Source organism: Rhea pennata, chromosome 3, assembly GCF_028389875.1.
Source record: "Rhea pennata isolate bPtePen1 chromosome 3, bPtePen1.pri, whole genome shotgun sequence".
NCBI classification, from domain to species: Eukaryota; Metazoa; Chordata; class Aves; order Rheiformes; family Rheidae; genus Rhea; species Rhea pennata.
In genome coordinates, this window is record NC_084665.1 from 7,118,802 (window position 1) to 7,140,096 (window position 21,295).

The following is a 21,295-nucleotide window of genomic DNA, read 5'->3' on the forward strand; positions in this document are numbered from 1 at the left end:
ACAGCTTCCATCATATTTAGTTTCTTCTGAACCCCTCCCACCGTATCCTAATTATTTTAGCCATTCTGCCCCCTTATATCACATTCCTGCAATAAGGCAATAGTCTAGAAAAAAATGGTAGTAGAGGCTTTAACCTGACTAAATGAAACTAGCTTGCATTTCTTGGGATAGTTACTAACTGGCTAATGATAATAAAAATGGACTGTTTCAAATTCCACCCAACAAGAAAAGAGTTTTTAATCCCTCCCACAAAGGAGAGCAATGTGCTGGTTACAGGGCAAAGAGTTCCTAACATCAAGTTTGTATCTGAATAGCTATTCTTTGGTAAAATCTTTGATCTTTACTGCCTTGACTTTTTTAAAAGACATTTTAAAAGGTTATTTTAAAATGATTTTTTTAAATGCTTTGCTTCTTTTTCTTCCTCTTGCCTCATCTAAAACAGAATTGTATGAAAAACTTTCTACTTTTTAACTGCAATGCTATTATATACTTTTTGTGGGCTCACTGGTTATTATTGTTCCTTGAATGTATCTAGATTTAAACAACAAACTCATTCTTCAGGGGCAGCCTCCTATGTCTAGGAAATCGCTGTTCTCAGTAAATCAATCTTGGTAAGTGATATTTGTTAGTTTTTATTACACCTCTGTGTATTTACCTCTGTTTTTTCTATTCCTATAATAAATGCTAAAAGCTTAAAAACCTTTAAACTTAAAGAAGTTCTCTATTCTGAAAAAAAATACTGTCCATGTCTTTCCTTAGAATTTCTCTTCTCTGACTCGTAGGTATATTTCAGGTCTTTTTATACTGCATGATAATGCTAACCTGCACAAGTCATAAAACATTTACATGATATTAAAGATGGGTAAGTATTCAGATAGTCTTGCCTTTGGATGGAATTGGAGCTATAAATCTGCAATTTCTCTTCTTTTAATAGCACAAGAAACCTGTATGAAAAGCTTTTCATTTAAAAGCTATGAAAAATCTAAACCACAGCTACATATGCAGGTATCGGTTGTTAGATGAGTCACTTAAATGTTATGCAGCCTTGAATTTTCAAAAACACTAGCAGGCTGTATATGCTACTGTGTTCGTTGGCAATAAATCAGACCCTTGTGTCTCTGTTTTTAGTTTCGCTTTTGCTATCAGTTTACAATGACTATATTTCAAACAGCCTCTTCTCTTGATGAGTTCATTGTTTCTCAGAATTGTGTGGAACTGTCTTCTTGTGATTCTTATTCTGGTTTACGAATCAAAAGCTTAACATGTTCTAGAGAACTTAAAGCTATTTCTGAACTGTAAACTTTTTGCATTAAACCCCAATTTTCTACTAAATCAATGAATTTCACTAGTTTCCTGCTGTCCTAATATTCCCAACTGCTTTATAGAAAGGACAGGAAATGAACTCCAGTTACTTTTTTTTTTTTTTTTTTTTAACTGAAACAAGAAAAATCAAGAACATGCTCCTCAGTTCTGTTTCTTTGGGAACGTACATCTTTCTACTCATTCACACATAATCTGTTTTTTTTTTAACATCATTGCTACAAACTTTGTGTTTTAATTTGTTGTGAAAATTTCTCATTTCTACTTTAAAAAAAGCCTTAAACTATGCAATAATATATGTGGCTGTCCATGGATGTCTAATGCTATCACTAATATCTGCCTAATGTTTAGAAGACAGCTGTAAACTTGATTTCAACTAGTATTTTTCTTTCTTATCCTGATGCTGTACGTTCATGGGTAGGGAAAGGATAGCTAAGAAGCAGCTAGCACTTTCATATATGTTTTCAGTGGGGTTCAATCATTTGAATACTTCTCTGCAATGGTTATGCAAAAAGCACTCTCTTTAAAGAGCAGAGGCTGATTCTCTGATTCCCAGGCAACTATCTGAAGGCAATTTCTTTCAGAAAATATCTTTCAGCAATGGCAGAATGGTGTTCTCATCCAAAGTGACAGATATCCTAAGAGCATTACCCAGATGGTGGAGAGATCTCTGTGAATTAATGTGCTAGTTCCTTCTAGTGAGTGGTAATGGTTTCTTTAACACAGTACTAGTTATCTTTCTAACCTCCTTATGGTATATTTTGACTCCTGCTGTAAAGGAAGAAACCTGCTATGAAATGCCCTATGGTAAATCTAGAGAACTTGTTTGCTTCAGGGCTGAGCTTTCTGATGCCTCTTTTTTTTTTTTTTTTAAAGCTTCTGTCCTTTTATCTGATTTCACTGTAAAATCAGAATAACCCATATGACTGATGGAGAAAGGGCTACCTACTGTAATGATGCCAATACATACCTTACAATCACAGACTCCCTTTCTACCTTTCTGTTCACTAGCAAGTTATGTTGTCCCTGCAGGTGTTCTGGATTTTTGACTATTAGTGAACTCTTGCGATCACCCCATAAGAGGCCTTGCTTTGATAAGAAGAATTCTGGTCATTGCTTAGAAGCAATGATGGTCCACCCATACCTGCAGTTGAACAAGCAACTGTTTAGAGTCATATTTTCTAAAACCAAGTCTGAAAAGCTGAGATAAGACCTAAGGTGCAGCTGGTTGTATGGGTTAGAACATCATATGGCAAACCTCAGCACACAGGGAGTCAAAGGATATGAGATCTTGGGCCTCTGTATTTTATTAATGTGTATATTCAAACCTACAGGGGCAATAAATCTAGAAAATTCCATGTGAATTATCTCCCTTAGTTCCTGTTTAGTAGTAGTTCAGTCTTTGGGAATTTGTAGTTTAGCAGGAAATATTCTCTAAAACAAGAAGAAGTGGAAAGATTACCTCCTTCCCACTGAGGCATTACAAATGCATAGTGTGCTGACCCTTAAAGACTTAAGGACACCTAGCTGTGTGTGACAAGCATATTTTGCCAATCACTGCTAAGGGGTTTTTAGCAGCAAAGGCAGCTGTAGTAATGCATGGACTGCCTTTCTTCCAATACCTCCATCTACGGTCTAGCCCAGCTCACCCAAACCTCCCACCAGATGTAGACCTGTGCCCTGCCTGCTCTGGGAGTAGAAAGCTTGGTTTCACTATGTCCCAGAACCACAGAACAGTTGAAGGGACCTCTGGAGATCATCTAGTTCAATGTCCTTCGTTACCAACTCACATGTTGTCAGTGCTAAGCATGATCCCTCCAGGTCAGCTGCTGCTGAATGTTGTATGCTCGCAGAGTGATGGCCCATGAGGCGACCAGGGCCACTTCCCAGGGCGTTGTGGGGCTGTGGATGGCTGTGCTGCAGATTGCTGATGGCTCCTACTGCTCCAAATCGCACAAGTCTCTAAAGGGTGTAGTTTTTTTTTTTTTTTTTTTTTTTTTTTTTTTTTTTTTAATGCATTGCTTGCTCTTCTAGGTAGCTATCAATGTCTCTCTGTACAGACATGATCCTGGGATGTGAGCTGGGTGCAGCAGCAGATCTATGCTGGAAAAATCCTGAAACTGCTTTTCTGAGGGGCTGGCAGCATGATAGCTCTGTTAGTTCACTTTAAAAGTTAAAGCACTTGCTGCTCTCACATGACTTCTGTGAACTAAGACTTTTCTTTTTTTTCTTTTTTTTCTTTTTTTTTCCCCCCCTCTCTCCAGGCAGGGAATGGTGAGTCTGGCTAACTACTTCTATAGATATCAAAGCACTTCAAGGGGAAAAAATGTTTTCTCACTTGTAAAGTACAGCTAAAGGGATGGAGGGCTGAAGTGACTTGTGTAAGCTCTAGCAGGGGCAGATGCACTTTCTGGTTTCTTGACTTCCAGCCTGTTGTCTTTAACCGGCGCTTCTGCATGGGACTGAGTCGACGCATCACCAGCGGCAGAATGGCGATTCCTGGGCCCCGGCCTGAGGGGAGGCGGGAGGCGGCTCTTCGCCACGCCGGCATCCGCCGCCGCTCGCGTCGCTGAGGGGGAACCCGCCGGCGCGGAGGGAGGGCAGAGCCGCGACACCGCCCTCGGCCGCCTCCGCCGTCCCCGCCCCGGGATTTCCCGCGGAGGCCAGGCACGGCGGGCCGGTCCGTGCTGCGGGCTGCCGCACGCCGCCTCGGCGCCGCGGGCGGGAAGTTCCCCGCCGGGAAGTTTGTGGCCGAGGAGAGGCCGCCGGGGGCCCGCGGAGGTGCGTGGCCGTTGGGCCCTTAGCGGGCGGCGGGGCCGGGCGCGCGCCGCTCCCCCTCCCCCCCCCCAGCGGCCGTTGGGCCGTTGGCGGCCGCGCGGGCGTGCTGGGCCGCTGGCGGCCGTTGGGCCGTTGGGGGCCGCGCGGGCCTGCTGGGGGGGAGAGGGGGGGGTGTTGCTGCGAGGGAGCAGGGCGGCGGCGGCGGGAGCTGCGGTCGGGGAGAGGGCATTGCGTGCGTGGGGAGGCGGCGGGAAGGCAAGGCCCGGCGCTTACAGCGTGTACCGCCTTCTGGGAAGAGGGTGTCGAGTGATCTCTGGCAAAGGTCAGCCTTGTCTTTTCCCTAAGGCGCCATGCCCCCGAAGAGGTGCGGAAGAAGCAAACTACCCACTCCTCTGCCAGAAGGCATGATCCTGAAAGACACGGAAGGAAAATCTTGGAGGTTGGGCAGTCAGATCGGCCAGGGAGGATTTGGCTTAATCTATTTAGGTAATAATACCGATGGTAATGGTAATACCGATGTTTGGTGAACGTGTGCTCATAATCTTGTTGCATTAAAAAGAGCGCAGTGCCAAAATTTATTGTTACGGATGTGCCAGTGCTCACCTGTGCTGGAGTGTGACTCTCGGCCTTTAACAGCACCCTGTCAGGTGTCCTAGTTGTTCTGAAGTTTTGCTGATGGAGCAGCATGCCTCTCCCTGGGTTGTCCAGCCCATTCTGCCAGCCTCAAATGCTTTTTGCTCTGGGGCTTGCGTGGGGTAGACAGGGTGCTGTTGCTGTCAAAGACTACCAAAGAATTAAGCGGCCTCTTTTGGGTTACCATCAGTCTGATGCTCTGGAATGCGCCTTGGGTTTCTGGTTATCGGAAATGTCATCATCTGGATAAGATGTAAAATCAGAGCTTGTCAAAGAAACGTAACGACAGCAGTAGTTAGCTGGGTGTTGCCTCTGAATTAAATTTTTGTTTTTCACCAGAGGTGGAAATGCGCGTGTTTCTTCATTTTCTTCAGAAGAAGCTGCTACATTTCACTCTGTCAGTGTTTTGTAAGGAAAGAATGGTTTTGAAAGGCAGTTTGTAAAGCACTCTGGGTCACTGGAGAGGGTATAATGTATGTTGCTGTTGCTGGTCTCTATAAAAGAGCAAATACAGTTTTCAAGAGAGTGGCATGAGCTTTTTTTTTTTTTTTTTTTTGCACAGAATGTGTACAGCATATTGAAGCAAACTTGTTCACAGTGATCTATCAGGGACTGAACTAAGCTGGTATTAAGATAGCAGTAAAAAATTATTTAGAAGCATAGTTTAGTCCATCACCCCTGGAGGCAAGCATTTTTTATTTTTATTTTTTAAAAAAGTTAGTGATATATTAACTCTGCATTTGGAGTAATAATGTTCAAAACTTGATAATCAAACCACTACTGTACATAAATTGACTTTCACATTTTAAAAAATAGTATTTTAAAAATACCTTTACTTCTGGTATTGTTGTTTTCTGCTTTTTTTGATTTCTTAAAAATGTGTATTTCATATTGAGTACTTTTTCAGTACTCTGATAATTCACTGAGATACAGCATGAGCTTTCCATGTAGTGTGTTTTCCAGAGTTTTATAAGAAGACAGTTTCTCATTAAAACAGGCATCATATGTCACACATCATTTCACTTCTTTTGCCTTTAGTAACTGCGAGCTGTTCAGTGTTCAGGGACTCCTTTCAAACATGCAGAGCCATGCTTGATTCAGTGGATTCAGTATGGTTGCAGGTGAAGGGGTTGCCCATCGGTATCAAACTGTGCCATTAGGATCCTAATGTTGAGAGAAAAGTTTTGCATTTTCTATGTAGGGGTTAGTGTGTTTTGTCTTTTGTATTTGCGGTCATAAATGTAGCACTCACGTGCCACTGTTTTCTTTATGACAATCTAGTATGATCTTTGTTATGTCTATCTGGGTATGTCATTGTGCTTGTCTGCTTTCAGCTGTTCAGGAACTTGTAACAGCGCTGAACTGTTATTCTCCTCCCTCCTTTATTCTCCTCTGACCTACTATGGTAATTCACAAAGAACTGAATGGCAACTGAAGACCTGTATTTTATTTCATGACGTGATGGTCCCATGTGGGATCTGATGTTAGTTCTCTGAAGTGGTTGCCCAGATATACTATTCTGTTAGTTAGTGATATGTATCTGTTCTCTACAAGAGGGTGAGCAATCTTTCTTGTGTTCTATCTGGACTTAAGTTACATCTTAACTTCAAGTTTGAGTGGAGAAGTGTTCTGAAAAAAAATTGTACACAAGGCAGTATCTAATATTCTGCCTTTTAAAAGGAAGACTAAATTGTATTTTGTTACACTGAATGCCCGTGTCCACCAGGTGAAAAGTCTTCAGTAGGAACCTAAATTGTTCCTGCTGCTCTGTAGACAAAATAAGTACAGTCAGTAAAAAGAACTTAGAGAAAACTATGGCTGTGTATATGTTTGCAGGTAGTTTGGTGTAGTAGAAGTGGATAAGGAAATGAGAACAGTTGATGATTAGGTACCTACATCTATCTTATATTTAAGTTGAGAGTTTGTTTTATTTTGAACTAGATCTGGTCTGGTCTGCTGCACAAAATTTTCTCACTAAGTGTGTGGTTTGGTGGTTTGAGGCTGTCTGAAAGAACTGCTTTGAATCCTTGTGTCACTCACAGGAGTTGGAGTGCATCCTGTAGGCTCCTACAGTGGAGTTTCTGTTCTAGTTTCCTCTGAAATTTATAGTTCACACACACTTAACTTCTTTGCAGACTGAACGAGTGGGTGGTAAATGGGGATGTCTGGAGTTTCAACTACTGCTCCTAATCAGAATGCTAGTGTAGACATAGCCTAAGATGTTCTTGACAGCAGTTCAAAAGTTACTTAGCTTTAAACTATGTTAAGAAACTGTTTTACTTCCAAACTTTTTATCCTGTCTTGGTAGTTCTTTGTTTCCTGATAAGAAAATAATAATTTGTCTGCTTCTTCCATTAATTAAATTCTCCAGTGTGCAATAATGTTCTCTTCTGATGTTAATCTTTTTTATATACTTTGGGGAGGTCCTGAGCTTTGTCACAAAAACAAGTCTAGCTGCCATATCTTTTGCTTTTTTCCCTATATTGCAGAGTGTTCTATTTACTCCTTTTTTCGAGTCAGATCAGTAGCCATAGTTCCTCAGAAATGAGCAGTTATAGAGGAGCCAAAGGGTAACACACTTTTGATATTTGCATTTTTTCTTTTGATGTATGTGGTAGCTTTTTATGACCTCTGAAACATCAGTTGGTTGTCTTTGAGAGCTACTCTGCCTAGAGCATATATGGCAAGTGTTACCATAAGAAAACAGACCTTAGCATGAGCTAAGAAATGAATGTAAGGTGTGTCTCAATATTGCCATTCAAGAATAAATTGTGAGAGTGTGTGAGGATGTAGAATACAGGATCAGGATGTAAAGGAAAAGGAGACGTACAGACTTGCAGAAAGCTCCCACAGACAGGAGGGACTAAAGGAACTGCAGGTGCAGTGCAGAAAGCAAGGTTGTAATGGGTGTAAGTCTCAATGCATAAGATAAAGTGAATTGAGAAGATATAAGACAAGCGCTGTGTTCTTAAATCACTCTATATATAGTTCTGTCATATTTTCTGTTACAGTCAAATCACACCAGACCTTGTAGATGGTACAGCACATGGAATTCAATGAGTGTTTCATGCAGATTTGATTAATTTTCTGACTAATCACAAGGACCACATGCATTGTGGTATTTGTTGCAGTTTGTCTCCTACTGAGCTGAGGCAGAAAGCTGTTGGTGGATTAGCTGAGAAAGGGAAAACTGTCTGGGACCATTGTTATCACTATTTTGCTTTTTCTGTAAGTGACAGTATAGCTGAAGAATGGCAGCTGCCATCTTTTTAATGGCATTTGTATTAATTTTATCCCCTCTTTCAGAAGGGATATTTATATTACATAGCACTGAACTAAAGGCTTAGTCTCCCTTGGAACTCATCGTACAATTAATATAGGAAATGGACAAGACTTATTCTCAAGTATTGGCCCTGACAGAAGCCTTCCTGTTTTGTCCAGCTCTCTCTCTTACGCTTGTTTGTATTATGTAAAATTTATCATTCAGCAGCTTATCTGGGGCTTGATTCTGCAGAAGACTTTGAAGACTTTGTCTTTGAAAGTCAAGATAACAAAGTAGATCGTGGAATCAGTAAGGTTGGAGATCATCTAGTCCAACCTCCCTGCTCGGCAGGGTCACCTAGAGCATGTTAGGCAGGGTTACATCCAGGCAGGCCTTGAAGATCTCCAGAGAAGGAGACTCCACAACCTCTCTGGGCAACCTGGTCCCAGTGCTCCATCACTCTCACAGGGAAGAAATTCCCCCTCACATTCAGGCAGAACTTCCTGTGGTTCAATTTCTGCCCATTGCCTCTTGTCCTGTCACATGGGACAACTGAAAAGAGTTTGTCCCTGTCCCCTTCACACCCTCCCTTCAGGTACTTATACACATTGATCAGATCCCCGCTCAGTCTTCTCTTCCCCAGGCTGAAGAGGTCCAGCTCTCGCAGCCGTTCCTCATAGCGGAGGTGCTCCAGCCCTCTGATCATCCTCATAGCCCTGTGCTGGACTCTCTGCAGTAGCTCCATGTCTCTGTTGTCCTGGGGAGCCCAGAACTGGACACAGTAGTCAAGATGAGGCCTCCCCAGGGCTGAGTAGAGGGGCAGGATCACCTCCCTCCACCTGCTGGCAACAGTCTTCCTAATGCACCCCAGGAGACCATTCGCTTTCTTGGCCACAAGGGCACATTGCTGGCTCATGGTCAACTTGTCATCCACCAGCACTCCCAGGTCCTTGATGAACCTTTGAGTATTAGACACAGATGCTTGGTGCTGAGAGGTGCCTTCTTGCTATGTGTTGTTCACCCACTTTGAGATAGTGTGTAATATGTATGTAGCTAGATGTGTCAGTGACCACTAAACTTTCAGAGAAGCTAACCCAAAAAGAACTGTAGAGGGCTGAGCAAGACAGGGGAGTGGAGACAAATTTGACTGTCTGCAGATATGAATGGCAAACCCTTCTTACAAAAGTAAAGGTTAACTTTCACTGTATCTTTTGGTAAGTATTTTTACAGCAGAGGTGTGAAGATTTTGATGTGCATTGTTACAGCTTAATTTCCCTTTAAGAGTACTCCATACTCTATTAATCTGTAACAATGTATGTACTTGAGAAATTTTGAACTACCTCTGCAAAATATATTTACTATGGTTGCATTCCTTGGAAGGTTCTGTTAACTAAATCAAAATTACTGAAAGCTATTTACTGACCCTGAGCCTTAGGATGCAAATGGTCTTTTCAGGTGTGGGGCTTCTAAACTTCTGATTATATATGTGGAAGTCACCAGGATCTACAGCTTTTATCCTCTCTCTCAAGCATTTTTCCTGGCTTCCTGATTTTTTTTTCTCCTATATACCATCTTATCTGCTTCTTTGTTGACTTGTCCCTTCCCTTAGATTCCCTTTGTGTATTTATCCCAACAGCAGAAGGCTGATGCAAGTACTGATTCTTCGCAATGCTCCTGAAGAGTAGAGCTGCTGCTGCTGCTGCCAGAAGCAATATGAACCATCTAAAATTGTTTGTTCAAATGTTGCTTTTGTCGTAGGGAAAGCAGTACAGATCATAAGCTAGTACCATCTACGGTGTTAAATGTTAGAAGAGATTTTTCCTTTTGGTAGTGGTGCTGATTTGCTCTCAGCTACCCGACAGAACTGTATTATCCCATTGATAAGAAGGAGGGATGGAGAGCAACTAAGGAAAAATGTGACATAAGGGTGATCTCATGACTAGTTTATAGCCCCGTGGAGAACAGTGGTAGTACATAAGAAAATTAAACAAGACTTGAGGAAGGTGCCACTGAGAGCCTTACATTCTCTCATTTATCTTCCTGATCACAGTCAGTAATTAACACTAGGTTTTATATAAATCATTCTCTAGTCCTACTGCAAGGACTCTATTAATGTACAATTTAGACTGAAAATTTAAATACAGAAAGGTCATATAATGTTTTGTTACGATTTCACTGCCACAGTGAAATCTACCTTGCATAGCACTATCTGCATTTAAGCTTCCCTCTTTTGAAACTGATGGTTCTGCCAAATATTGTTATAGATATCTTTTATAGTAATAGTTACGATATCGTAAGTATTTTAATTGTATTGTAATTGTATCTTACAATGCAATGGAACTTAGTAAGTGGTAGGTGAAAGCTAAGAGTTTTGAAACCATTTCTCATAGGTGGCTTTGCAGAAGGTGTTTTTATTTGGTTTTTATTTGACTGCTATTTTTGCATGAGTTTTGATGTGATACGGGAAACTCAGGAAACTACTATTGCTAGAGTGGTAACAGTGATACCTCAGTCTCTTTGGAGGTCTGTGACAGAATATAGCCAGCGCATTAACCATTTTTTTCCTAGAGAAGGCAAAGAGTATCTGCTTGAGCAGTAAGTATTGACCAAATGGGTGAATACTCTTAATATGAGCAGCCCAGGGAGCTAGGCTGCTGGTAGAGGTAGAGAGGAGGTGCGATTTTTGCCCCTTCTGATTTTAAGCTTAGACCACACTGTGCTCTGTCACTGGTATTCTGAAGCCTGATGTTCTGGGAATCAGGCTGATGTGTGTGAAGAAACTGTTTCAGAAAGAGTAATTTCCAGGGGTAATTTGTATAGCTGTGATGAAAGGTGTACCTGTGTCAGTGAGCAGAAGCTTTGATGGAAGCACATTCTGTCATTATCATAGTGTTCTTTCATTGATTTGAGTTAGAAAGCGAATTTTAATAACTGGTTCTAGAGAAATGAAATACTTCAACAGTAGTTTAACTTTACTAAAATATTTACTGTGTTATGCAGAAAATTAATTTTAAAAATGCAGTAAAAATGATATCTACAGATACGTGTTCAGCATCACTTTTATAAACTCAACAGAAAGAAGAACATTAATAGTGAAGAGCTGTAATTACAGACACTAACAGGTGTCTGCTTAGGTATGGATCTTTCTGAACCTTCGGATGTTAAGCTGTAGTTTAGCAAAGGTCTCATTGTACATCCTGCTATGAACTTTAGAGGGAAAATGAATTCAATGCTAGACAAACAGCACATGAGGAAAGAGTCTTTTCATCTAGTTGCTAATATTAAACTGCATAAATACAGATATAGTAAGTAGATTACCTAATCTTTCACCCTGTCTCTAGGCAAACTAAATCATAAGTTCTGCCTGATCTTGCTGCTCAGTAGTTACTGGAAGCAGTCTCATCCTATACCATCTAGTCAACTGTAACTGCTAAAGGGAAAGTCTTCCCTGCCTGTACAGCTTCTTGCTGGTGCCTTCTTCTTCTTGAGTCTTCTCTCCCTCATCTCTCTCAGGTTTTCCATACTATTTAGCCTAGAAATCTTAACTTTCAAAGCGTAAGTTATTTTTACACAGTATTGCAAAGTGTGTTGGAAAGTCTTCAAGGATCATTACTGTTACATGTTAGAGTGCTAACGCTTAATATGGCCGTTTTGTGTTGTTTTGTTTAAAACACTTGTGATTTGGTTAGGAGCCGTTGTCTTGCTCTGCATTTATCCACCTCATAGAAGTTCTGGTCAGGGTTTGAGATGATAGCGTGCTGGGTAAAACTAGGAAGTAAAGGGAGCAGGTTTGATTTTTTTTTCTTTTTCAGTGAGGGGCGCTTTTCTACTTTTCTAATATGATGACGGGAAGAGCTTCAGATGAAATATATATCACCTGTTGCCGTATGGAGAGTGCTCTCTTCAGCCACCTTTGGCACCTATACCCAGTTGAAACTGGCATAGCATCTTCTAAGTGGGCACTGTGTCAGGCCAGCAGATTGGCTAGAGCAGAATCTTGCCAGAAAACAGTTTGTGCATGAAGTCTTAAATATTAGAGGCCTAGGCCCTCATCTAAGAGTACTGTAAGCAGACCATGCATAGCTTTTCTGCCTGGGGTTAAAGGATGTGTCATACCTATTCCAGCTCAGAGTTAATTAACTCTGAAAGTCAAACAATGGCTTCCATTGCTGTGGAATGAGAAACTTTGGCTTTAGTAAATCAAAATTAGGGTTTCATAGAGAGTTGAATAGGAAATAAAATGAAATTTCCCAGCAGAACCAAATGTTCCTTACTTAGAGGCATTTGCAGTTACCTGCGAAACAGTTTAGCAGTAGAGCACAATTTTCTTTTGAAAACAGTTTAGTTAGGTCCTGTAGAAGATGGATTCACAAGCACAATACAGATCCATGTATATGTAATTTGTATAATAAAACTAAAATTCATAAAGATACCTGAAAGCATAATCTAGAAAAAAACTATTCAAATATGCTGATTAGAAAAGGATCTGTCCAGGAAATGATTATTTATTGTTAGAGTAAAGTAAAGATACAAACAGAGAGGCAGGTCTTCCTTAGGCTATATTAAAAATGAGCTATAAACACACTTCAAGCACTGAATGTTTTTATCCTTCCGCCCTCCATCTCCAATATTTTCTGAAAATTGAAACAATGTGCTGCATTTACCTTTAAATATTTGCCTTGGTATCCTCTGTTTTTGATGTATTTAAAATTAAATGTGTTAGATAGCAGATGCTACTTCTTTCTCATTTATGTACATTTGGTTTTTAATAACAACATTCCTGCAACTTAGGTTGTTTTTTATTGTTAGATGCTCTGAGTGACATTTTCCTTCCTTTTGTTAGCCATCAAATGTAACAGCTCTTGGCTTTATTTAAATAGGGTCGGAATTTTTCCAGCTTTTTTGCAGGCAGCCTGTAACTCTGGAGCATAGTATTAACTTCTTAAGTTAGGTTTTATTTCTGCAAAAACTAAGCTGACAATATCACTCTCCAGGATCAGCTATCCAGTGAAACAAAGGAAAAATAAAATGTAGCGACTCAAGAACTTTTGAAAGTAGTTCTCTTTGTGTTTCCAAAATGAATATATTCTCAGAATATCCAACAGTGGCAAAGACACCAGCTGTGGGCAGGAGTGGGGATGTTTTTTCGAACTGCCAAATCAGTGCTGTTTACTTTTCCGCTGTGTAAACTTTGTCAACAAAACAGGTTCTGTGAGAGCCATTGAAAATATTTCACCATATTCCAAATGTGAGTACCACAAATTAACTGCTAAAACTACAACAAGCACGTTTGAACTGGCAAGCAGAATTGGCACGTTTCTTTGTCAGGCTGTATGCAATTGTGCTCTGTGGTTGTAGGAAATTGCAGTTCATCCAGAAAAACTCTTTTGTTACTATGTCATATTAGCATTTAGAAGGCTACATTAATTAAGATTGTGGCACTCAGTAACAAAACCATTGAAATTCATGGTTAAAGCGGATGTTAAGACCATAACTGCTGTGCCTGTATGAAACTAGGGAATTCTGGATAGGGGTTAATTTGAGGTAAGTTATTTGCTGTGTTGTCTAGGCAGAACAGTAGAGAATTATGGCAAAGAATGTGAATCCTACTGCACTACTTTATCTCAGAGTGTATTTTAAATTCTTCATATACTTTTCTTTGGTGGTGGCTCTGATTGTGGGATGGAGGAAGGCAAGAGAAAATAGAGCTGTAGCCTTTGTGCTTTCTAAATGTTTGAGAGACTCTTCTTGGCATGAGATAGAAGCAGCTATAGCCCCCTACACAGATTCATCTTGTGCCAGTGTTCCCAGTTAACAATTATGCAGACAGTGGTTTTGATTGTATGCATACATCAACACCCCTCCCCCCATCTAAGGAGATCATACATCTCTATAGTGAATGAAAAGCAACATACAAGCTGTAAACTGGGAACTCTCATATTTGTTATGCTATTTTAAGGTACCCTTTGCAAACATAATCTTGCCATATAGCACTCCTGGTACTCTATGTACCTACTTAAATGCCATCAGAGACCTACTGCATGTCAGCGTTGCTCTCCTGCAGGGTCTCTGCTTACTGTCCTGCAGTCTAGCATTTAACTGATTGTAATATTATGAATAGCCATGTGCTACCACACAGAACGAGGCTAGCACATGGCTAATTACAAGTATACAGTAATTAACTATGAGCTAAACTCGCAGGAGAGTATGTGGTGGTGGTCTATGAGGTATGTAATCAGACTGTTTGTTAAACCTTAGGAACCTTTCCAGTCTGTTAAGTAACTATACATAGTAATTAGACATTTTTTTAAAAAAAGTTATGTATATTTATAGACAAAAAGGTAGTCTGTCTTATATGTTAAATGTCGTTAAAGTACTGCTGCCTGATATAGGAATGGTAAATTAAAACAATGTAACAAAAGGTGTATATATGCAACTTCTGCTTATCTATATGTAGGCGATTAATTGTCTGAGCGTTCCCTGCATAAGAAGGTTAGAGTTGTGTTGTCCACTGTGTGTGTTGAGCTTTGTTTCATGTATATGCAGTAAAAATGGTGATACTTTTTCTCCTCTTGTATTTTTGAATGTCATGTTACTTATTTACTGGAGCATCTGTTCCTGTCTCTTGTTGGGTTTTGTTTGACTTTTTTTCCTTTTCACCTTGTAACCATTTGCAGTGAGTTTTGTTCTCATTTTTTTCTTGAGCATATTCTTTCAGTATGTCTCCAAAAAGCTTCCATGGCGGCATTGTGTGAGAGTCGTGGGAGCTAGGTCCCTTTGCTGGGCTACCTCCCATTAATTGCTAAGTAATTTGATATTAAAATCTATTTTCTTGAGAACAGGTTCCTTTCTGATCTGTGTCAGGGAGCACATCTTACGCTGTTCTGGTGATGTGATGACATTGAATACAATGAAAACACATGGGATATGTCCCTCTGAAGTGTAATGTTTTTTGCTATTAAGACACAGTCTACATGTGACCAAACTAGATGAAGACCTAAGTACCTGTGCCTTACTTCTTAGTTCAGTAGAAGAATATGATAAGAACAAAATCCATTTTGACTTTCCTTTCTGGTCATAAGAATAGTTTTAAATTGTGTTCTGAATATGACTGTTACTTTCCTGAATTTATAGGTAGTTCACACCTTCCAAAGCTGCTGTTTTAGGGTATGACCATATTATCTCACAAATGTTTCTGTGCTGATAACATTTTAATCAAGAGGTGTCAAGCAGAAGCCTTGGGGTCTTTGTCTGTGGGGTGTGCATACTGCCAGATTCAACCCAGATGATTTAAGCAGACCTTAAGGGAAGATGGCAGCTGAAGGAGTCTGTTCATTGTAAAAATATTTTTATGCTCAGACCATCAAAAATGTAAGCTTGGATAGTTTGATTAGATCCAAGTTTATTTGATTTTTATTATGCGGATAAAAGTGGTCTATTTTTGTGTGTGCCACTAACTGAAGTGTTTCACACCTGGACTGTTGTTGGTATTTGATCATTGTAAGAAGTTTGAAAGGGAGACTTATTTCCTAGGAACTGTATTCTTTTTAGATTTTTTTTTCCAGTGATCATTCTAAAAGATGATTCAGTCTCATTAAATTTTAATCCCAGTGTAGCTCTGTGGTTCAGCAGTATCAGGGAAAACTGATAGTTCTCTCAGGGTCAGAAGAAAATAGAATCACATTGTCTGTGTGGAGAGGTTCTGTCTCCTGGGCTGTAATTGGCACATGTGGTCAATTATTGTTTTGAAATTTCTACTTGCTCTAAGAGGCGTAATCCTTCATCTCTCTTTTAGGTAAGCGATGGCTATGCTATTCCTAACATAGGCCAATGTCTAAATAATGTCAAAATAGAAAGTGAGGTTCTGGGGCCAAATTAATTTGTAATAGTGGAAAGTAGACAGTCCTGTCTACAGGCATAATGTAGGTCATAACTTTTAAGTGGTGTCTTTGTCACGATAGTGGATTGACGGGAGCCAGATAAAGAGGTTATCCAATTGACTTGAATGACTAAAACATCACTTGTAATGTGATACCTCATTGTGGTGCAAAAGTGATGGAGACATCCTGCTTACTCCCTGATCAACATTGAGGGAGAGAGTTCTGCAAATGTGGATTAAAATTGCTTTTATACTTTCTGATAAAATTTTTGAGTTTTTTTTTTCATTTGACAAAATTTTGATCTTTAAAAACAGGAATTAATACTACATGTTAGGAATTGGAAATCTTTGTCCCACATTTTTTGATTGCCTTACGCAACATTAGCTTGCTCTTTATTTGCAATTATGTTTTGTGGTATACAGCTTCATTCCCATCTCTTTCTCATTTTGCAGCTTCCCCTCAAACTCATGTTCCTGTAGAAGATGATGCTGTGCATGTAATTAAAGTGGTAATGTGTAGATCTCATTTCTAAATTGTTAACTTATATGCAGTGCTTTCCCTTAATTATCTATTCTTATTTTAAGCATTGAGTTTGTACTGAATGCTTGTGCCTTTTTTTTCAGTCTGTTTTTTTTTCATGCTCTGTGTTTCCTTGACTTCATTAGTGCCCTGAACAGTTTAGTAAGGAAAATGAGACTGTGAATTTAAAACTATGCCTGATTTACAGTATTTCTGAAAATAGTTTCCTAAATAATTCCCCAAAGAATCAGTGTTGTTTATAAGAACATGTTGCCAACAGATTTTTCTTCTTACTACTTACAAAAACGGCAAATCAGATGGCAAAAAAAGTGTAAAAAAATATATGGGGAAAGGGGAAAATAGATTTTAATCCTCTGAATTTCACATGCATTTTTTTTAGGAATTGTTTTCTTTCTAATGTATTTTTTGATACGAAGTTTACTTATTTCTCAATAGGAGTACCTTGAAAACGGCCCCTTGTTTTCTGAACTGAAATTTTACCAGAGGGCTGCAAAACAAGAGCATAGTAAGTAATGTATAAGAAAATAAAACCTTGAATTCTAATTCAGTTAGTTTTAAAGCCAAGTTTGATTGGTTTTGTTTGGTCCCCCCTCACCCCCCCCCCCCCCATGAGGTCTGATACTTTAGTGCTTTATAGTCATCTCATTTCATACATGCTGAACTGATTCTAGTTGGTGCTATAAAATTTTAGGTTGCCTTAGGTTTCTCTACTTGGATGTAGCCCTTGTTCTTTCTGATCAGAAGTGAGAACAGAATGTGCCAAATGATTTCTGCTGATACCCACACCATGGTCCAGAACAATATATGGACTCCTGAGTGAGGCCAGTCTTACAACAGAGGGTACTTCTGCTGTAATAACTGTTCCCATGAACAAAGTTAAGAATGCTTTTAATCATCAGAGAATTTTGTAGTACCTGAGGCAGTTGATTCTGCAGACACTCAAATAAGCATGGATGTGATTTATTCGTAGGAACTGTCCTAAAGACTATAGAGACTATAGATGACTTAGATTGCTGGTAGACATAAGAACCTTTGATAGTTTGAAGCATGCTATATTGATGTACTGTGTTTAAATTTACCATCTTGAATAAAGTAAAGCTTTTAAAATCAATTGCTTTCTCAGCTGTTGCTAACTGTATCTGTTGCCTTCTAAGGATACAAAGTATCACATTGCTGAAACAGAAAACTTCTTGTTTTAGAGAATATAGGGGACTTAAAAAGAGTGAAGTTATCATCTGAATTGTTTGCTAAAGTAGTCTGTCAAATCATGTTTGTTTCATTGTAGTGAAGTCTTGGCTTGATCACTAAAAAAGGTAATAAAATACTAAAAAAAAGTCTAGTTACCCTTAACACAATGTTGTCTTTTTATTATTATTACAGTAAGAAAATGGATGAATCTCAAAAAAATAAAATGTTTAGGAATTCCAGTGTTTTGGGGATCAGGCTTGGCTGAACACAAAGGGAAAAGGTAATAATAAGAGGAATTGTAATGAAGCATGAAATTGATGGAAGAGCTATTTTCCACAAAAAGAAAGATATGTCTTTTCAATCTGATGCAAACCTACGTTCCCATCTTAAAGGATTTCTCCCTTCTGTGTATTCCCTGACAGCTATAGATTCATGGTTATGGAGAGACTGGGGGAAGACCTTCAAAGCATCTTTGAAGATTCTGGGAGTAGGTTTAAGAAGGAGACTGTTCTGCAACTTGGGGCACGAATGGTACGTACGGAGAGAGAAAGAGAGAGGAAATTGCTATGCTTTTGACTTGTTGAATTCAACTAAGGAAATCCTCTTTCTGAAATGAAAAAGTCCTTTTAGGTAGTTTTTGAGTTTAAAATTATATGTAAATAAAATTTACATACTATACTTTTTAAAGTAGAATGAGCATTAAGTATAAAATCAAGATGCCTTGCAGACTGGAATGTGGTGGGCTCAAAACAGACTACTTTCTAATAAATTGAAGCATAGACCAAACATTTTTAAATGTACGTGTAGACTGAGATGTGTAAACCATTCTCATATGCTTTAACATTAATTGATTTTTTTCCTTTTCTTTTTCAGTGTCTGAAGGGTATTATATAAGATACTTGCTTGAGAATTTTGATCACAGTGCTATCAGCTGTGCAACTGTGAAGTTAGACTATTTGCTAAACAGTCTTGTACAGGCCAGGATTAGGCTATTTGCAACTGTCAGTTTTATTTTTAAATGTGTTTAGCAGATGCTAATGGACAATCATATACACTTTCCTTTGTAATCTCATTTGTGTTGTGAAAGACTGCTGTTGCTGTTACTGTATAGAAATGCACAGCAAATGGAGTAGAGGCAATGGCTGCAAGCTGTAAGAAGAGGAGTTTGAATTGAGTGTAATGGAAAAGTTTTCAAAGAAAGAATAGTTTAGTACTGGAACAGGTTGCCCAGAGATGTTGTGGAATGCTAACTTCAGAGGCTTTTTAAAAACTTAATTGTTTCGTATCATGTGCAACCTGATCTAATTTTGAAGTTAGCCCTGCATCAAGCACAGTTCAACAGGAGACTTCCAGAGATCCATTCCAACCTCAGTAAAAAATAAAACTGTAAAGAGCTTTTGTAGCTATGTAATTAAGCAAATCTGTAAATTAAGCTTCTTGGCCGTCTTCATTTGAACTCTTCAACAGCCAAGATTAGACTGTCCTTTGTTCAAATTGCCAAGTATGAGCATGTGTTTTCATAACAATTACAGAGCAGTCATCGCTCAGTGAGGAGCTGAAGAAGGATGAGAGGAAATGGGGAACTGAGGTGCAGGCCTGCAATAATTGGCAGGATCAAATATGTTATAAACCTTTAGGGCTGATTGTGTATGCTCTTCCTCTGAAGAGTCTGCTGTTCTCAACAGTTCCTCCAATGTTTATAAAGTGCTTGATTTACTCTTATGACCTTAGAAGCTGGTATTCTAAGTATTTAGATAAGGATACTCATGCAAAGTATGGCTTGTTTATGATTAGCCATTAACTGCGTGCCTAGTGGGAACAGAGCATGTGGACAGAACGGAGAGGGGAATGAGCAGACTTTGCCACTGGGCACTTGGCTTTATCTGGTATGATGAATAAAGATGCAGCACAGAGTGAACCTTCCAGGAGGGAAACTAAGAGGGAGGCCTTTCTACTTGTTCTCTACTTCAATATGAATTTTTCATCTCACAGCCTGCACGGCCCCTGAGCTTGCTGTAGGAGTGAGAAATACTTGGTGGTAGGATAAAGAGGAGAGCGGTGATGATGGTGATGTTTTCCTTTTTGTTCTAAACCCTTTCCTAGTTGGATGCTTTGGAGTATATACATGAAAATGAGTATGTTCACGGTGACATTAAAGCAGCAAATCTGCTTTTGGGCTATACCAACCCGCATGAGGTAAGTATTTTTAAACTTATCTATGCTGCTCTCTAATGTGTTTAGAACTGTTCTTAGCTATGCATATTCTGCATTAACAATTCATATATTAAAAGAAGAGAGAACTTGCAGCATGAACATTGTCATCCTCTGTTCATAAATCTGATACTGGCTTTGTGGAGCTTAAGGCTGGAGAGAGAAGCTGCACAAAACCCTACTTGGTTCCTTTATTGCTCCCCTAATTGGGGTGATAGTGAAGGAAGAGTAAAATAACCCACAGGTAAGTTAGAGGACCTAAAAGCTGAGATAGATTATGCCAGTTTAATTATGGAAGTATGATTTAAGAATCTGGCTCACTGCATTAACTTTCTTGGGAAGAACTAGCTTTCTAGTGCTGTTATGAGTTGTGGTTCCATGATACTGACTCCCATGTCTTGTTCATTGTAGTGGATTTAGCAAGTGAATATCAGTAAGGTTGTTGCTCTCTAACTGCGCTGAAACCAAAAACTAGCCATGAAATGCAAGTGTTTTTGTGAAATGCTCTGAAACAACCTTTTGATCTTGACATGTTTACATTCTCTTACAATATTTTTATTGTTGTTGTTTAGTTAATAAAATTTTGGAATATGTTTTTGTCATGGAAAATGATCTAATTTTGGAAAAAAGGGGCATCCTTTTAATGTCACTTAAATATGATCAGCTATAAGCAATATTTCTACTTTTCTTACAATTTTTGTTTTCCTACAGCAGTGGGGAAGAAATAGATATTGTAAAGAAACTCAATGCTGTTGAAGGTTAAACCACTGAACTATATCTGATTTCTTCACAGCTTCAGAAGTCCTCCCCTTTAAATGACCGATTCAGATTAAACTTTTTAGCTTTCTAAAGCACATGGATTAAAAACTATCATGACTGTTTAGAACAGCCATGTTTTTAGACACTTGTATCAATTAATACATTATTTCACTTAATGATGTTTGCCAGCCTACTGAATCTGATGAGTATTTATTTAGAGTCAAAACAATGTGCTACCCAATCCCATTAACATAAAGATAAAACAAGTAATTTGAGTTGGATTTTGTGTATTTTTATGACAGCAAGATATGCTGCTGCTGTTCATGTTGAAATCATTTTGGATGTATCTTTTTACTGTAATCACAAAGTTTTAAGACATGTAGCTGACTTTGATCAGTTGCTTTTGACTTAGCTAGATTGTGGGGTGGTTTTGTAATTTACTTCTCATGTGACTGTATGAAGATTGTGCTACTAGTAGTTTCTTTTTATGGGTGTTAAATTCATTGACAGATCAAAAATAAGGTAGTCATGAGTCACTGGACAATGTTTTGAGTAGCAGTATAACTTAAATACTAAAAACGTCAATAGATTTTAAGTAAATCCTAACTAATAGTGTACAAGTGTGAGTTATTGCTGAGAGGTTCTGTGTAGAATTCTTTTCTTGGTAGAATTCTTCTTTTCCACTAAAATACTTCTATAAAAAAGTGCCCACTCTAATTTAGAA

At 39.0% G+C, this 21,295-nt stretch overlaps 1 protein-coding gene across 9 annotated transcripts in view; it reads left to right on the top strand.

Moving 5' to 3' along the window:
* The first annotated feature begins 3,987 nt into the window (after positions 1 to 3,987).
* Positions 3,988 to 21,295, top strand: part of VRK2 (VRK serine/threonine kinase 2) — a 51,625-nt gene continuing 34,317 nt past the window's right edge. For all 9 annotated transcript variants that reach the window (XR_009957823.1, XM_062571485.1, XM_062571489.1 and 6 more), the window contains exons 1-7: positions 3,988 to 4,101; positions 4,444 to 4,584; positions 16,326 to 16,381; positions 16,849 to 16,918; positions 17,794 to 17,881; positions 18,024 to 18,132; positions 19,705 to 19,797. Coding sequence is in view for 8 of the 9 variants with exons in the window: in XM_062571485.1 (XP_062427469.1) it covers positions 4,449 to 4,584; positions 16,326 to 16,381; positions 16,849 to 16,918; positions 17,794 to 17,881; positions 18,024 to 18,132; positions 19,705 to 19,797 (552 nt within the window). In the remaining variant the exon portion in view is untranslated. The remainder of the gene's footprint in view (positions 4,102 to 4,443; positions 4,585 to 16,325; positions 16,382 to 16,848; positions 16,919 to 17,793; positions 17,882 to 18,023; positions 18,133 to 19,704; positions 19,798 to 21,295) is intronic.